The 18,453-nt window shown below is 43.1% G+C and overlaps 2 protein-coding genes across 4 annotated transcripts in view; one reads left to right on the top strand and one right to left on the bottom strand.

Annotated features, from left to right (window-relative positions):
• LOC122566183 (probable ATP-dependent RNA helicase CG8611) overlaps positions 1-10,566 on the top strand; it is an 11,366-nt gene extending 800 nt beyond the window's left edge. Inside the window, exons 2-9 of one of the 3 annotated variants that reach the window (XM_043723077.1) lie at positions 39-899; positions 968-1,234; positions 1,305-1,525; positions 1,630-2,287; positions 2,364-2,594; positions 4,911-5,253; positions 7,949-8,150; positions 10,104-10,566. In XM_043723077.1, coding sequence (XP_043579012.1) covers positions 39-899; positions 968-1,234; positions 1,305-1,525; positions 1,630-2,287; positions 2,364-2,594; positions 4,911-5,253; positions 7,949-8,150; positions 10,104-10,242 — 2,922 coding nt within the window. In that variant the 3' untranslated portion in view covers positions 10,243-10,566. The other 2 variants (XM_043723078.1, XM_043723080.1) reach the window with 2 other exon arrangements.
• The window catches only part of LOC122566186, a 22,122-nt gene extending 3,669 nt beyond the window's left edge, over positions 1-18,453 (bottom strand). The window contains exon 1 of the mRNA XM_043723087.1: positions 17,266-18,453. The gene's annotated coding sequence lies outside the window, so the exon portion shown is untranslated. The remainder of the gene's footprint in view (positions 1-17,265) is intronic.

The raw sequence follows: 18,453 nt of genomic DNA, 5'->3' as shown, positions 1-18,453 counted from the left end.
AATTGTTATTTTCATGGAGAATTGTAATTTTTCAATAGAAAATAGGGACAGAAGATGATTCTATTCTTAGTTTAATGAGGCAGACAAAAAATAAGGTAGCTGAAAGTAAAGTTCCAAACAATAATGAGTCAAAAAAAGTATCTGTTAGAGAAAATAATACCACTAAAAAAAGAATTAAACAAAAGTCTTTAGGAGCAATTGTTGCACTGAAATTAAAGGGAACTAATACACCTAATAAAAATCAGTCTTCTGTTGTACAAAATAAATTAAAGACTAAATCACAAGTAAATATTAAACAGCAGCAATCGCAACAAGAAATATCTAAAGAGTCTACAAAAGAATATAGAAATGATATAGAAACAAGTGACTCTTTGACCAACAAAGTGAATGAAGCTTCTGATGTCCCTGTTATTTCATTCACTAAAGTTACCAAAGAAAATTTTGGTAAAACTTTGCTAGCAAGAAAGAGAAACGTTACAGATACGAATACTAAGAAGACATTGTCTAGCATATTTTCAAAACAACCAGAATCTGAAGCTAAAGAAACTAGTTTGTACGATTCGTTAAAGAAAAGAGTATCAGATGAAAATGATATATCAAAAAAGAAAGCTAAAGAGGAATTTAAAGAAGAATCCAAAAAACTTTCTGATTCACCAGAAAAGATAAATCTTGGCAAGAAAAAAAAGAAAAAACAGCTAGAAAAGTCGAAAACTGATAACAATAGCAATGTAGGAGATAATAAAAATACAAATTTCTCTCATAAACCTGTTGGAAAGATATCTTCCTTATTTGGGCATAACCCAGACATACCAAACATTGGACAAAGATTAGTAAAACCGATAAATGAACCTATATTTACAGGGACAACCTTTACCGATCTTAAAATTCATCCTTTCATGGTTAGTATCGTAGAAATGGCATATTTGGTATAACAATATATTTCAATAATTATGAAACATTTTATCAGATATCTAACTTGGAGCAAAATATGCATATCACTAAAATGACTATAGTGCAGCAGAAAGCAATTCCCCAGATATTTTCAGGCAAAGATATCCTAGTTAGATCACAAACTGGTTCTGGGAAGACATTAGCATATGCTTTGCCTATAGTTGAGTGTTTACATAAAATTAGACCAAAATTAAGTAGAAATAGTGGTTTAAACGCTCTTATAGTTGTACCAACTAGGGAATTAGCGCTACAAACTTATGAGTGCTTTCTGAAATTAATAAAAGTAAGTGCTGCATTATTAATTATTTATCGATCACTTGAGTACATTTCCATTCATTTTCCAATGTGTTTAGCCATTTACGTGGATCGTACCAGGATATCTAGCAGGCGGTGAAAAAAGAAAAGCAGAGAAAGCTAGGCTGAGAAAGGGATGCAATATTTTAGTCGGTACACCGGGTAGATTATTAGATCATATAAAACGAACGACGGCTTTGAAATTGAGCGATGTTAAATACTTCGTGTTAGACGAGGCTGATAGGATGTTTGACATGGGGTACGAAAAAGATATATCCGGGTATGTTCTTTATCTGTAGCAAAAAATATATAAAAATAAAAATAGAAGTAAAATTAGAAAAAAAAAACGGATGTAAATATCTTTATAATACAATACGATTTCAGTATAGTAAGTGCTTTGAAGGTGTCACTCCCAAGTCAAAACACAGGATACGATGCCATGAAAATGTTGCGTCAAAATATAAAGAAAGTTTTTACCGATGAAGATCTTGAGCACTTGGAAAATAGTGGTGATTTAGAAGAATCTCGAAACGATAAGCAAAAGGATAACTTATTGGTTGAATCGAACAAGGGTATAGATGTAGAATCTGAGGACGATGATATTGTGGACAATACTAAACGAAAACAAGTGTATCATTCTAGCAGTGACGATGATTCCGATCAATGCGAGCCTTACGTTAAATCGAAAAAATCAAATGGGCAGAAAGCTTGTACAGACTTTGTGGAAAAGAAGGAGTTTGATACCCTGAAAGATAAGACGCAACTCAAAGAAGATGATAATCATAATGGGGACGAGTCGAGAAGGCAGACAATTTTACTTTCCGCGACATTGACACAGGCGGTAGAAAAATTGGCAGGCCTTGCTATGGATCATCCTGTTTTCATCGATGCTGCTAAAGAAAATTTGGAAACAACCGGTGGTGATGCAAACGAAATTAACGAAGATTTAGTAGTTCCACAAAGCGTGAATCAAAGTTATATCGTCACACCTCCAAAACTGAGAATGGTGACTTTAAGTGCTTATATCGCGGGAAAGTGTCAGGTAGATTTTCTATATGAAACTACAATACTATTTTTTCGTACCTAAAATTTCATAAGCTTGCTTGTACTATTAATAGAGTCACGGTCAACATAAAATACTAATATTTATGGCCACCCAAGATATGGTTGATTATCACACGGAGATCTTATCGTCCGTACTAACTAAACCCATCGACGAAGATGACGATGATTCTGATCCTTTGGTCGATGTGGAATTCTTCAAATTACACGGTAGCATGACTCAAAAGGAACGAACTGAAGTATTCAAAACATTTAGACAGGCGAAAAGTGGAGTTCTACTCTGCACGGTAAGTAACGTTTTATGCATCTATTAGTTAGGCTTGGAAATTTTCAATGGTTTCGTGAAAGCTTGCCCATTAGCTAAAGTAAGATAGAGTCACGAGATCGTTTTATGAAAACAGCGAAACTCCTCTGCGAGAACCAAAATTATTATAAAACAGTGGCAAATGAGAGAAACGGAGAAGGAAAGAGTAGAAGAAAAGCTAGAGACACCAACGGCACTCCCCCAGCGGTAAATTACCCCGTGGCTTATTCTTTCAGAGCAGAATTTAATATCTCTGGACCCACGCTGTGCCCGGAGGTTAAAAATTATGCGCGCACATGAGGCCTTCGTAACGAGTATAATTATGATTGTTTGTCCGTTATCTGCTAGCCCTTTCTTTAATTGTTTTCTACATTTAAATAGCGAATACTCGCATTAATAATGCTTATTCTGATAGAGAGATTTAATCGGGAAAGCCGTCAGTGTTGATACCGATACTCACGAAAAATTCTAATCCTGGAATGCGAGCATTGGCCTGAAAGGCGTTTCCTACGTGTTATTTCGGAGAATAACGCGATGCAACGGTTTACGACCGATAGACAACTTTCTTTCCTTTGCTAATTACCATCGCATTACACGAATCAAATTAATCGTGTATCGATTTAGTGAATCAACTTTCTGTTATATCGTGACTCCATGACAACTGCTTTATCATTTTAATTAGTGGTGAAAGTGATCGATCCTGACGTCCGATAAATATCGTTAAAAATGCAGTAGTAATAATTAAATCCATTATCGTTCGCTTTGCAATTTTCTTCCTCGTCGGTTAACATGAATTTAAAGCGCCACTTGAACGAAGAAAAAGGAAGAGACCATCAAAGTCCAGCGGAATGCACGAATTTTAAAATTCATGATCCACGACACGCAACAGTGTTACACATTACTCACAGCAAAGATTAATTTCTTTTAATCAGGCGATTGCATCGTTGATTCAACACGTGTTTCACGGTAACTCGTTACAGTTTGTCATTATTCTTTCTACCTTCTTCATTAGTCTCTATATAAACCGATTAATTGCTATTAAGATTATCGAATAAATAAAGCAAGGAACGTTTAAGGGAAAACGGACAGCACGAAATGTTTGTGCCGGTGTTTTCGTCTTCGTTAAAATTTTGGCGCTTTACTTTCGAAAGGTACAAACGTTGATCCCGGAGTGCCTGAACAACGATGGCAGCCGCCCACATTTTACAGCGTCACTTGAACGAAGATTCTATGGCAGCATTATTAATTTCCACGTTGAAAACTCACGAGAGCCCCCGCGGATGGAATGTTCCGCGGCTCTCAGCGGTGGTGAATCCGGATCCACGAGGTGATCTATGGTCCGAGTGAGATGTTTTGAGCGGACGATCCGTTCTCGATCCTCCGAGCCACGATCGCGGCCTCTCTCCTAAACGATCGTTTGTCTTAATCGCTGCCATCGATCGCTCCTCGTCCCTGTTTTCGTTACATTATATCGCACCGGTGGCAGCTGCGGTGCTTGTTTCATCTAAAGATACGTGGGCGTCCTCGGCCGATTTCACTTTATCAGACTATCTTTCGATCGAGTTCTAATCGGACTTGTTTATACCCGCCGATCAATTACAACGATCTTGAAGTATTGCTTCTCAGGAAAATAGTCGATCATTTAGTATAATATATTTGTATGGAATAAGTTTATCGTGGAAAGATAATATCACAGTCAGCGCGAAGAAACGGATGAAACAAAATCGCGCCGATAAAACACGGTTCGCCGTCAGGATCAGTATTTTATTTCGATCGGGCTAACTTCTTTCTCGTTTTCCTTCACCCCGGCGCCTGGACCGTTGCGTCGTAGGTTGGCGTCGAATTAATTCGATAAAAAGATATAAAAAGGAAGAAGACAGACACATCCGTATCGTGCCGCGAAAGAATTTTCGGGGCTACGACGCCCCCCACTGGTGGTCCGGGATTAGTCTCCAGGGTCGTCAAGCAGAAACTCGATGTGCTCCGTTCGGTAAATCATTGGTTAACCGAACGCAAGGAAATCAGGGCCGTGCTCAAACGTTCGCTGTTGGGGTTTCACAGCGGGCGCTCGCTGCCAGCCGCGCGCATTCACCTTCGTACAAAACGAGAAATCGGCACGGTTTGTAAGACATTTGTACCAGCAGATCGCACGCTCTCTCGGTCCTTGCTCTCGCCTCTTGGATTATTATCGAAGAACAAGATGTCCGAATCACCGGCCACGGCAGAACTTTTCTCTCTTCGAGTTTTCCATAAGTATACTTTTAATTTCGAATGTACACGTTCGATTCTCCTTATTTAGGATGTTGCAGCTCGAGGATTGGATCTGCCAAAGGTGGACTGTGTGATTCAATACACAGGACCGACGTCTGCCAGGGATTACGTGCATCGAATCGGTAGAACCGCGCGAGCTGGTTCTTCCGGTTCGGCGACTATCTTTTTAACCCCGCCAGAAATTGAATTTGTCCGAATGCTCGAGTCTAGGCGTATCAGAATCAGGCAAGAGATGATGGACGATATTTTAAACAATCTACTGACTCCCCTGTCGAAACATTCTTCCGTCCACAACGCAGCGATCGGGCTTCAGAATGAGTTCGAAACTATGGTGTTGGAAGATACGAAATTGCGGGAAAGAGCGTGTAAAGGTAAGTCTGCTTTGAATACGTTAACGTAGATGGGTGATAGATGCATGCACGGAGGTAAGAGCTCGATAGAAAGTCGAGTCGACTTTACGGTTTTACGCTTAATCCGATTTTAACCTCTGCCATGATGAGACACAAAGTACTCATGAAATTTAGCGAAGGATGAGGAAGCACGCACTTCGATTCAGTTGGATCGGAACGAAAGCGAGCTGACTTTGGGGGACGGTAAGCCAATTCCAGCGGGCACCCTACTCGCATATAAAGCAACCCTTACACGACCGCGTTACAGAGCCTTTACTCCGTCTCGGTTTTCGTCGGCCACTTGGATATTTACATACTCTCTGGATGATGGGAGCGATGATCTTGTTTGCCATGTCATGGTTCCCCTATTAGAGTCGTTAAGCCGAAAAATTTATTTGCCGCGATAATAAATCCATTAGAACGCGACGATTCGAGTTTCATTCGGAGGGAAGTGTAATATTTATCCTTATGCTCGAATATTACGAGCCCGCTATAAAGTACGATTTGCGATGCCGGAGAGACACAGTCGATAGTGTCAGTAGTGTTCTCGCCGTTCGAGGGTGATCGATTCCAAAACGAAAAATAAAGGCCATAAATCTTTCTAAGAGGTTTTTGAATTTCGTAGTTGTATCACGTCAAGCGTGGCTTTACACGAAGGTTAGCCACGGTTTTTGAGCGCTTAGCCGCCTCCAGATTTGAGTGACGGTACACAGTTAACCACTTGACCGTGCCTCTACGTGCCTCGGGTGATTGATAGATTAATTGTCGTTGATAATTCGACGCTGCGCTTTCCACGAGGTTGTGTCGTTACAAAGAAACAGAGAAAGGCCGTGAAGGCGAGAGATGAACACAAATTTGATTTAGTTGTACGTACCTTGAAATCGGAAACCTTTCAGACCATGCCATAATTCTTTTTTTCTTTTTACAACACTTTGAAAAATCATAACGATGACGAAGCAATATCTAGAAAAGAAAAAAGAAAGTATCAAACACTTCGTAACGATATCTTTCGTTCTTTTCTAAGTCCAGAATTTAATTCGTGAGCAACGTGGCATCCTGGCAGAGCGCATAGAAGTGGAAATCTTGCTAATTCGTAACATTATCGCCCCAATAGAGCCGAACAGCCCTCAATAGTGAATACAACTCCATAGAACAACCCCCTGGCCTTCGACCACTACCACCAATCAAAGAGATTCGTCCACTCTAGCTCGTGTATATGTATCGTCCTTTATACCAGTCCTTAGCTATAGCCTTTTCAGCGTAACTTTGGTAAACGCCTCCTCCGATACATTTCCATCTTTATCAAATTCCATGAAAATTTATACCTTTATCCGCCCATTTACGTTTCTTCGCATTTGTGTTATAAACTTATTACCGATGAAATAGTATATCGCAAATATTTTTTTTGAACGAAAAACGTAATTCAACTTTCCGAAATAAACGAATTGCGAATGTTTATCTTCGATATATTTTTTACAAAATTCTTTCTACCAAGAGGAAGTGGATAAATGGTACACAACAAGTTAGATCGAATCTAGTGTAGACCACTTGCACGCCTTTCGCATGGGGGTGGCCGACACAATCCAACCACTGAATGTGGCTTCCGCCAAAACCACTTACGCTTTGTGGCGAGAGACTCTTAACAATGCGATACAGGATACAAATACAATAAGACGCAGTTACATCACTTAGGAACAATGCCACCCCACCCGGTCCACTCTTGCACCCCCTACTCGCGTTCTCTCTGCCTTCTCGGCTAGATACCACCCCCGCGGGTGATTTATGTGCTAAATGGAGAAAAACATTTCTCCCTTTTCAACGTCGACACCGGGCCACGAGAGAAAGATCTTTGCAAGTTTCTTATGTACGGAAGCGTCGAGTCGGGATGGAAGGCAGACGGAAATCAAGCCGGAAAACGTCAAGACATAAGGTCTACGAGGTGAATTATCGGAATTAAAGACGCTTAAGTTTTCCTGACAGAAATAGTCGTCCAAGTTCTTCTTACTAGTTCTTACGTTTTAATTTTTACGTACGATATCTGTTCGACAGACAAACTTGATATGCGCTCGGAAACACATCGGAAAGAAACAACAAACTCGCGGATATTCTTTGACATCGATAATCGTAGCTTTCAACCGGGATGAATTTGAGCGAAGGGGAGAAGCTGAAGCATGCCGATCCGTCAAAAGAGCGGACAGAGAAGCACTTCACGGTAGATTTTTCGCACGGAGTGACAGTAACACTGGCACATGTCAAGTTCTCTCAGGATCGGTGAACCCCCGAGTTTCTCACCCGCTCGCGGAAGCTGGAGAAGTTAAGAGGGAATAAGGGGGATGACTATTAGCCACAGCACTTGACTCGACCCCCGTTAATGCCTCTTAATAGCACACCGCGGGCCACACACCCCATAGAATCGCGTGCTCTGCCTGCCCCCCGTGGAACTTAATGGAAGCTCGATTAATAAGGGCGCGCTACGCGCAGTCAATGATTAACATCCGAGTTACAGGGCACGTGGCCTCATTTACACGTGGACGGGATCCACGCGATTCTTAAAGCTGTTCGCGACGATTCTCGAGATTTTATTCGCGCTGCTCGTCGAACGTTATCAGAGCTTGTAACGTTGCACGATCAGCTGCGATCAGACGCGCGAGTAATCTCGAATCTTGTTGGTTTTCAGCGTACACCTCGTGGATACGTTTCTACTCTAGCTACCCACGCGACATACGGGAGATCTTCGATCGACGAACCGTCCATTTGGGTCACTACGCGAAGAGCTTTGCGCTAAGGGAAACTCCGCAGCGAATCGGTGGAATAGGGAAAAAGCTGAACGAGAAAGACAGCTCGAAGCAACAGCATAACAACAGGCTCACGAACGAGAAGTAAGTACTTGATTTTATTTTGCGATTTATCTATCGTTACGTCACCTTATTCGATACGATACGATAATCCGAACGGATTCTTATTCGATTTCAAAGAGGAACAGGAGAGACAGACTGCCGGGTGACCGGTTGGTCGATGTTTGAGGCAGACAATCACGGAGACGAGCGAGCTCGCAGTATTAATGACGGATTCATGCGTGGCTTAGCGTGTTAACTGCGGTGCACCCCTCTCTCCATCTCTCCCTCTCTTTCCTTCTCACGACAATAACTAACAAACGCAACCACGTGTGTTAACAGATAGTACACGCAAACGTAGCGGGAGGACAGCTCGTGGTTCCTAGAGAGGTTAGATACGTCAAAACTGTCGCTTTGTGTCATTCGTCATGTACGACGAACGGGCGGACATGGTGTACGGTGGCTGGCAACCATAAGCCATACGGCTCTCGTCGTGCTCATCCTCGTTGTTCCCTGTCTCTCTCGGTTTCCCTTCGTTTCTCTCTATCTGACGTCGGTTGGCTCTCGTTCTCTCTAACCGCGTCTCCGTCTATCTCTCCGGGTATGCATTTCACATGGCATTCGGCTGGCTTCTGCCCTTCTCCAGGCTTCTCCCGTTCTCTCTCTCTCTCTCTCTCTCTCTCTCTCTGACTATATCTCTCCATTGTTCATAATTATACAATACGGCTATTAAACAGACTGATGCGACCGCTACTTCCGGCCCTGGCTGCGCCATTTACGGAAACCACGGGACGAGCACGAGCCTCCCTTCACTCTCTGCTTCTCTTGTCCCCGTCTCTAATCTTCTCCCTCTTTATGGAAAACTCTCACCCGCAACGTCACTCTGATTTTCTGGCCATCGCTCGTTATTTCTTCGACATCCGGTATTTTTTCCGGTGCGAGGTGGTCGCGTTTCGTCGATCACGACTATCGGCCGATAAGACGGCGCGTGTACCCGTAGCGCTAAATTACTCTCTCGTTGTAGGACGCGGCGACCATTTCGAATAAATCTGACCTTTCCATTCTTATTTATGTCTCTTCTTATATTTGGCTACTTCGTCTTAGAATTCTGATCGTAAAAGTTACACAGTATCCGCCTGTCGCTCGCTCCAAAGTGTATTTATCTATCGAGATGTATATCGACGTTTCGTTAGCGACACGCACCATGCCGCTTTCTTTGGGGCAGACATTAAGCACTAACTTGTTTAATGCGATTTGAATGGGCGTGCTTTCGATGCACACAACGGGTAACCGACGGGTGCCCTCCACCCGTAGAGAGAGAACAAGTTCGTTTTAATGGGTGAAAGGCGGGCACCGAGCTGACGCTCCAATGGATCGAGAGACCCATGGTGTACGCCTCTGTGGGTGCGATTACGGCTGTTGTTGTGTGCGTTTCTATATATATTTACCGACTCACGCCATAGTATAGGTGTCACCATGTGCGCCCGTGAACACGTCTAAACATCATCTTTTCCACGATGGGTCATAGGATACACGAGAAGGAAACGTTTTGGGAAACGTTGGTGTTGATGGGTCGAGGGTCTCGACCCTCTTAGAGAAGCGAACCGAAGGGAACGGTTGTTTTTGGCGAAGCTGCAGATTTTTGCCGGTCACATCGCCGTATCGGGTGCTTCCGTAGAAAAGAACGATTCCGTTTTCTTTGTGATTTCGATGGTTCTTTTGTGGCGCAGCATTAGCCGCCGCCAAAGATTAGGCGAATAAAACGGATCGACCGGGAAAAACTTAGTGACGAACGTGAAATTCGGCACGGCAGTTGGCCGAAATTCTGTGGCACGCCAGCGGACCAGGGGGTGTATTGCCGGTTTTTAATGCGAGTCCGCTTTTTTGTCGATTTTCGATTACCTCGCTCTGTCCTCGCCACATGTCGTTTACGTCGAATTACCGAAAATTGCGGGTTAGCCCTAATGCGACGATTAAGGAGCGTCTCTGCGTTTTCAGGCTCGACGGGGAGCCGGCAAAGAAGCAGAAGCGTCAAGGTGACGAACCGAAGATGGGGTTGCTGAAGAGAGTCAGAATGCTTAACACCTCCGAGTACGACAGCGGCCTCGAGCCCGTGAAGAAGCCAAAGAAATCCTGAGCTTCGCATTATCACCTCGACCACTATCGAACAAAATGCGATTTCGTTATCGTGATTCCCACCTCTCATGTAAATACGCTACCTTCCTTTAAGCGCACGGTTAACCGGAAAATCAGGTTACTCGCATTTTCCTCATTTTATCCAAGCTGCTTACTTACTCCGTTATACCATGCGATGTACATATCCGTAGGTACATGGTTGTTGCATAGATCGATTGTTCTGTATATAGAAATATAATCTAATTCGATATCTCTATGATATAAAGATGCCAAATGTTTGAATATTACGGAAGGAATAAACTCGGCTTACGAAGCCTGCGCGTTACGTTCCTCGTCTACTACCTCTCTTCCCAAATGAAGTAATTAAATAATTTCAACGAAATTCCTCGCTCCTTGCACAGTTCGTCGTATCGTATACTCGCAGAGCATAGTAAACAGTGCACTAAATTGCGGGTACGCCGAGTGTGCGCGGATGTGGTGTTTTTTGGTCGTAAATATGCGAGGACGAGGCGTAAGTATGTCGGTATGCAGACGAACGCAGAATAAAAGGGGGAGACAGAACCGAAAGAGGAAGGGGAGGAATAAGGGCGGAGGGATATGATTAATACGGCAGCATTATTTTCAGATTTTTTGCAGCGCGATCCGCGAGCGCAAATTGCTTGCAAATAAAGGCGGCGTCGACTATCGCCGCTGGTAGGACAACGAAGAAGCGGAGGGGAACAACGCTGAAGAAGAGAAGGGGTGGAGGCCGAGAGCTCAGCCGGGCTTAATTTAATTTAATTATGCCTTCTTTCTTCGCTACCAACGCGCTGGAAGATAGATGGCGTGCTCGGAATCGCCTGAATTGCCTCTCCTGCCGGCATCGGCGTTCGGAATTACGATTTTCTCTGATAGATTTCGACTTTCCATTAATCGGTCAACCTTGCCGATTAATCGTTGCGATGGCGACATTCGCGAATTTTTCATTCGAAAGTTCGATTCAGCGTTCGGTATTGCATTCGCGATTCTACTCGGCAGCCGATTTCCAAGTGGTGGCTGCGTCACGAAATAGAAATTTATTCGGTGTTCGCGTGCAAAGTTCGTTGGTCGATTTACCCGCGACGAGAAATAATCACCGAACAGCGATTTTTATTCCGCGTGACCGCATATTTTCGAAAAATCAACCAGATGGTCGTGAGCCGACCCATCGTGTCGTTCGGCTCGTTCCTTCGAACTTCGAGCAGATTCATTTGCCTTAACGATTGTCCGCGTGCCGAATAAAGTGTTTTTCATCGTCGAAAGAACAGTAAGCGTCGCATGACACGGTGAAATTTAATTAAACGTAATGTCCCTCGCTCTCGTCCCGATGCCTTTTCGAAACCCACCCAAGTAGCAATCTGTGAGCGGGCACATTAGACGAGACGGGGCAAAGAGTGCGATATTTATTCGTAATGTGCATCGCAATTCGTCGTGGCTTAGCATCAGTCATAGTCATCGCGAGCGTGCACACGCTCATAATGAACCGTACGATTAGGATATCCCGTTTGTTCATTCGTCGAATGGGTTTCGTGGACGAAGAAGTAATCGTAGATTGCTTCGAACGAATAAAAAGGAAAGCCGAAGAAAGGGTGTAATTCTCATTACCGGAGGATATGCGCAGCTTGAGTCCGATTAATATGACAGAAAAGGGAGGAGGGAAGGAGATGGAAAAAAAAGAGGGGAGAAAAAAACGACAAAGAAAAGAGCCGACTGCACGGGGACGAACCGCGTATCCACCCTCGTGTTTCGTTTTTACGTAGAAAAATGCGTGTCCGCGACTAATGCGCCACTGAAAAAACGTAAGCAGATATAAAAGGAACCGATTATTCCAGGCGATTACCGATTTCCGGCCAGTTAACGATTTTTTCGAATCGTTTACACCGCAGACCGTGTTCGTTATTACCAGTCGTTACATCTGGTATTTCGTTGGCTGCTTTTGAATTACGCCAACATCGAAATCAACGCGCACCGTTCTGCAACAGATTGCAAAATACGATTTACGAAAGAATTCATTTAAAAGGCATCGAAGTTCGATTTTAATTGGATACTTTCAATCGTTTCGTTATTTCGAGAATACGCGACACGTGTCGCACGATTCTACTATCGAAAATTATCGCAGCCGTTCCACGGGAAATATCACGTGTGTCTCACGCGAGCCTATCGTTCACGTGACAAAACTATTTGACGATGAAAAGTATGTTTTGTGATTTCACGCTCGGAATTAAGGATAATATATCGAGGAGATGATCGCCGGTGTTCGGACACGGGTTCGACGATCCCTCTCGCCTAGTGTACCATATTTTTCGTAATAAGTACGTTGTTATCGCGTGCATCGGAAGATATCGAGACGTTTCATCGACGGTCCGAAAGTAAAAGAAAGAAAGAAAAAGCTGACTCGATCGTTCGCGTATCGGGCGAACCATGTTAATAATTCAACCGTGTACGTAGATATGTAATTGTTGCTCTAATTATTCCGATAACGGTGCAATTAAGTTTCACGAATAACGCGATTTATGTCAGCGACGCTGTGCACTCTCTTGCCTCGACACAATGAAGAGAGAATTCTTTCGTGACGGCAGGAAGACGAGAGAATTATTTCCTCAAGAGCGGCAAGTGAAATCCGTTCGAAAATGCGTCGGAATCAAGGCGATTAGCATTTTGCTGGCTGCTCATATCCCATGGAAACGTTTTATTGGCCTGTCGTGTGAAGGAGCCATTGCCTCGGCCAGGCGGCGGTAGCAATAGTTGCACGTTACCTGCAATAGCTCTACTCTTCCCTCGTTATTTCCTCGTCTATACGATATGGATACATTGCACTGCACTCGCTGTGTATACTCGAATCCTTGGGTTAAACTAAACTGCGATCCGGTTACTCAACGTTCCCTCTATACACTCTCTACGTCTCTATTCGACACTTTAGATTATCTTCTCCGATGCGTTACGGAGATTCTACACGTTGCGTTAATAAACAGAATTCTAATAGAGAAATAAGTTTTTCGTCGTCTTTGGTCGATTCGATTGGAAGGCGGTGGGAAGGCGGGCGGGCGGGGGGGGGGAGAGGGGAAGACGGAAAACGCATAACGGCGAAAAATCGTGTAAGCGAAAAGTTGCGAAAAATGTATTACGATGTTGCATTGTACCGTTTCGAACATCGTTATGTTCAATTCATGGTAGATTTGCCGGTCGATAGGATTTCTCGTGCATTACCGCATTAGTGCACTTCATCGCGATAAGTAACAAGCTGTAAACTGCTTTCCCCGATGTGATGCAGGACTGCGCGATTTTGTTGCCTCGGTACAAACGATAATAGCGCCCGTATACACCGGTTACTTAACGTTCATTATAATTAACACGCTCGATGCCTTAACTTTCCCAGGAGGAAAGCGAGAATAATGTGCGTTTGTAATCGCCGACGCGTACGCATTTAAGTTTATCATTTCCTCGAGTCGCTAATGACCAAGGAATTTACAAAATTTAACGTACCTTGTAAGTAATTTTAATAGATCTCGACTCCTTTAACCCCTGCCACGTACCGTGGATTCCGTTAGCTTTTAATTAATATAATTACAGCATCGGGCAACGCGTCGTCATATTTCTACAGACTCGATGCAAACACTACTCGCGCGATACTTCAGGAGGTGTTTTGCACGCGTTAAAGTACAAATCGGAAAAGGCAAAGATTGGAAAAAGTAGCGGCGTTCGCCAGTTAGAAATATTTGGACGAAAAGTGAGTCATGCAGGCGGAGTTTAATGAACGATCGCGCAGAGCGGAAGCGGTGGAACTCGGTGAAAGCAACGCAATCCCATTTCGCGAATTCCGGGTGTCTTTGAAGCGACGATCCGCCGCGATATTCGCGCTCCGTGTTCCACAACAATTAACCGATGGCAATTAAGACATCTAAATTAATTCGTTATAAACAAGCCAGATATTCCGTAGCGAGCGAAGCCACGTAATTGCCCGGATTCTCACAAGCCGCGCAGAAGAGAGAGAATCCTCGGTGCACACCTACAGCTGCATCAACGCGCGGCGTGTTATACATAATGTATATGCATGTACACCTGCAATTTACCAACACGAGCATCGTCGCCCGGTAATAGCAACAATTACTTTATTTTACCATCTTCCCGGTTCTCAAACGAGCGCGCGAGCTTCACCTAGGCAATTTCATTTCCTCGCATTTTAAATATCCGCCTGTATAGAAGAAACCCGTCGTCAAGGCGACTTTCTTTTCTCGCCGAGGAATCGGCCGACTGTTTAGACGCGAATTAAAAAGCCTTCTGCGCATTTAGCTCGCCTACCGGCTGTCGGTGCGCGCTAGCTAAAACGAGACTCGAACGTTCGGGAAACAATGCGCTGATTAGACGCGATCTTCGGTATTTATGTCTGCCGTTGTAGCCTCCACACGTAACGATGGCCTTAATTTGATGATCAAGATCTGAGAAAATTATAAGTTACCGTTTCCTGGAACAGCTTCCCGTTGCCGTGTAATACACCAAATTGAAATTGTAATTTAGTCGTATGAACGCTTACTTACGCTTTGAGTACAACGATGCTTATTCTTTTCGTCCGCTTATGACGAGTCCTTTTTGCCCATCGATAAGCATCGCTAATTATATGCATCAATTAAGAGAGGAAAATAAGACCGTCCTGTAGAGAGTTTAAGCTAGGTAGGAAAGTTAACAAAGATAGCATATGCCGTGCACGAATGTACGAACAGGAACCCCGGTTGGCGTTTCATCGTCGCGAATACACGGTCCGAGTGGTTTTATGTAATAATTTCATTATTACACGAATCTCGATAGCTTCCTGATGCCGTGTTGTTATGTTGCACGATAATTGTCGTTTTTCACGTCCGTTTCCTCGTTTCGAATTATTCTAGTTACGATCCGAATAATAATAATAATAGTAATAATAATAATAATAATAATAATAATAATAATAATAATAATAATAATAATAATAATAATAATAATAATGCCCGAAGCGTACGGCATACGTTTTGAAAACTAGGCGTTCGATAATGTCACAATAAAACGCGACGTCGCGCATCACCGCGACAACAATTCGCTCTTTCGTTTTATACCTCGTCGTTTACGCTAGTTTTTTCCTTTTTTTTCCCCCGCAACGTTTCACACGGTTTGAGCGCCGACGAAATCGTTAGAAACTCACTGTCGCAAACATACGTTTTGCGAAATTTTATGTAACAGTTTCGCCGTCTCGCGACTCCTGCCAGTTTCCTGACGGGATAACGCTGCAACGCACGGTAATTGTCATTTTTCACGTCCGTTTCCTCGTTTTAAACCATCCTGCCTATTCGCTGAGCGACATTTTAACGTTAACGAGTATGTAGTAGTTTAACGACACTCCTGGGACTTAATTGGCTACCGGTGGATTCATCATGCCGCTCAGCTACGCCTGTTTCTTTTGTTTCACGGACGCATCAATGTTGCGCTTAACTTTGCAATCCCTTCTCACCGGTGATTAATGTCCTGCAAACGATGCACGGTGATGAACAATGACAAATCACTATCGCCGAACTGGTCGGTAATTTAAAAATTCGAATTTAAATAACGAAAATATCTCTCCTTCGCTACGACGAACGAACGAAAGAAAAAGATGAAACAGAATGGAAAGACGACAACTACGGAGACTACTAGTACAGGATTGTATTCGCAAGAGAACATCGTTGCCGACAAATTGCAAGGAGTATCGACAGTGTGACGTTTAGCGAATCGATGATGTTGCTGGTCGACGCCTCGCGGTAAAAACGGCGGTTTGAAAAAAGAAGGAAAAAGGAAACGACGGGAAGAGGAAGGGGTGGGGAGGGATACTCGAAAATTATTCCGATATGAAACTCATCGCGCGGCGTATCGCGTCAAAGGAGCCAATTTAAAACAGCCCTTTCCAAGATTATCAGCGCGTCGTTGCGGTGGGATTAATATATAAAAAAGACGAGTACAACGAAGTCGGGGAAGGGTGAGCCGAGAAGAGAGATAAAGAGAGTAAAAGAAAGAGTAAGAGGAGGGGCAGAAGCGTGCGGGATTGGTAAACTTCCCGGTAATTTGTTCGTCAGTCGCTTTGAACCTCTTTTAAACAACTACTGTGTTCTCTTCCACGTTTTTTCGCTATCTTCCCCCACCCTTCGCGTTGCTCGTTTGAAAGAGGAAATTATTGCAGACTCGACGAACGAACGAAGGAAAAAGAAAGGCGGAGAAAGGGGCAGGGAAACGGTGGAGGAAAAACTTCGTGATTAAAGGTGCTTCGGCTTGTTAAATTATTCGGTAAGAAAGTGCTTGGGATGGCATTAAAGATTCTATCGTGAGAAGTTTCGGATGGTATTTCCCTCGCAATTATCGATGAGTCCAATGAATTTGTTCCTACTTCCCTCTTACTTCATCCTACGCCGCTTTTTTTCTGTGCAAATCTCAAATGCATTAAACATTTCAGTGTCACTCGTGAACGGTGAGCATTTTCCATTTCTTAAGTAATTACAGAGAATAACGTGGATTTCAAGAATGAGAAAATTACAGCAAGGGATTGTTGCCTTGTATCCTTAATTGCCCCACTTTTAAACGTACATCCTGGATCTTGGTATTAACGACACGCGAGCTCCCTCCGAGTAGTAACGAATATCCTTCGCAGCCGCAATAAAACGTTAATTTGGAGTATCGACATCATGAAAGCAACTGGGCGAACACGATAAACAGATTACAAGATACTTGCCGACCGCAGTGCCTTCGGGCCGGGTTTTACGTTTCTACGTATTTACGTATTTGTAATGCACTTAAATACATTCTGATGCAAATATCAACAGCTCCTTCAGATCGAAATTATTAAAACAGAAACTTATCTGTATTTCAAATTCTTTCAAACATACGTTTCTTCGTGTTTAATTATATGTGTATCGTTATTTCTACATCTATTAACTGCTATCATACCATATTAAAGGCGATTTCAGAGGCATTATGAAACATAGTTATAAAAGATAAGATCGTTATAACTTACCGCGTAATCTCGGTTACGGATCTCGGCGTGCGTAAAATGGCGTTGAATTTTCCGCTTCCTACGTTTGTCGTTAGAAGGTATTTTTATTCCTCCTCAGTCCTTACGTGACTTCTCGTTGCTTCTTTTCAAACGAGACACGCAAACACACACATGTCGACAGATGGTCAATTGAACGTTCTACAGTGTCGTTGGCAATTCCATCAAACGCTCCTGTAACTCTCGATCGGATAGAATGATAAAACTTTTCGAGGTTTCCTACTTCATTATCTCTATTTATATTGTTTTTAATTACTTGCGATTACTTGTGATAAAAAAAAAGGTTAGATAGGTTATTTCATTCGTTGATAAATATTATTGTCGATCCAAGTGGGAATGACATCTCATCGATATAATTTCCTGCTGCGTCCAAGTTAATTCGAGGAACAGTGCAACACGGTTCGTTGTACCTTCGAGGCACGAGTAATAAAAAGTGAAACGATCACGATTGGACACACCTGTAACTGCATGGCCATTATGCGATGTTGTCGTGTCGATTTCGAAATTCGATCGGCTCGGATCACCTAAGGTTTCTCGACCGTTACTCGTTGTCACCGGCTCTGCCAGATTATATTTGGATTTGCATACGATCGACGCGAGTCATGAGCTGCCGCGTTACAATCGCACTAACACACATTCCCGTTTCCGTATCGCATCATACGGAACAATTCAACGCGTTAATTACGGAGGCACAAACGAGATATACGAGAATCTCAGGTAGAAACGTGTCACGCCGCGAAAACACTTGATTAATTAATCGGGTACGATGCGAACATTGCGCGGCGAATTGAACGTTGACAAAAAAGTCAGGTTACGTTCTACTCGGCGAGTCAAAACGGTTCTTACTAATCACTGAATATTCCGCGTTGATATTTATCATAATTGGATATCGTAAATCATTTTAATTAAAAAGAAAAGAAATACATACTTACGACAGTCCGATATAGATATTCATAGAAAAAAAAATTATACGTGGAATTGTTCGTACATACATTACACTGATTAGACTTTCTTTTACACGCTACTTCCGCTTTCGCTGCGCCGGAAGTGTTTCCATAATTAATTCGTAGGAAAGATACGTATCTGGATTAAACGAGCGGTAAAGCAGAGAAGAGATTTCTTTCTCGATTTTAACGTTCGCACCATTTCACC

Source organism: Bombus pyrosoma, linkage group LG3 (genome assembly GCF_014825855.1).
Source record: "Bombus pyrosoma isolate SC7728 linkage group LG3, ASM1482585v1, whole genome shotgun sequence".
Lineage (NCBI taxonomy): Eukaryota > Metazoa > Arthropoda > Insecta > Hymenoptera > Apidae > Bombus > Bombus pyrosoma.
The sequence above is the reverse complement of the archived record's forward strand: the minus strand, read 5'-3'. Positions and strand labels throughout refer to the sequence as shown.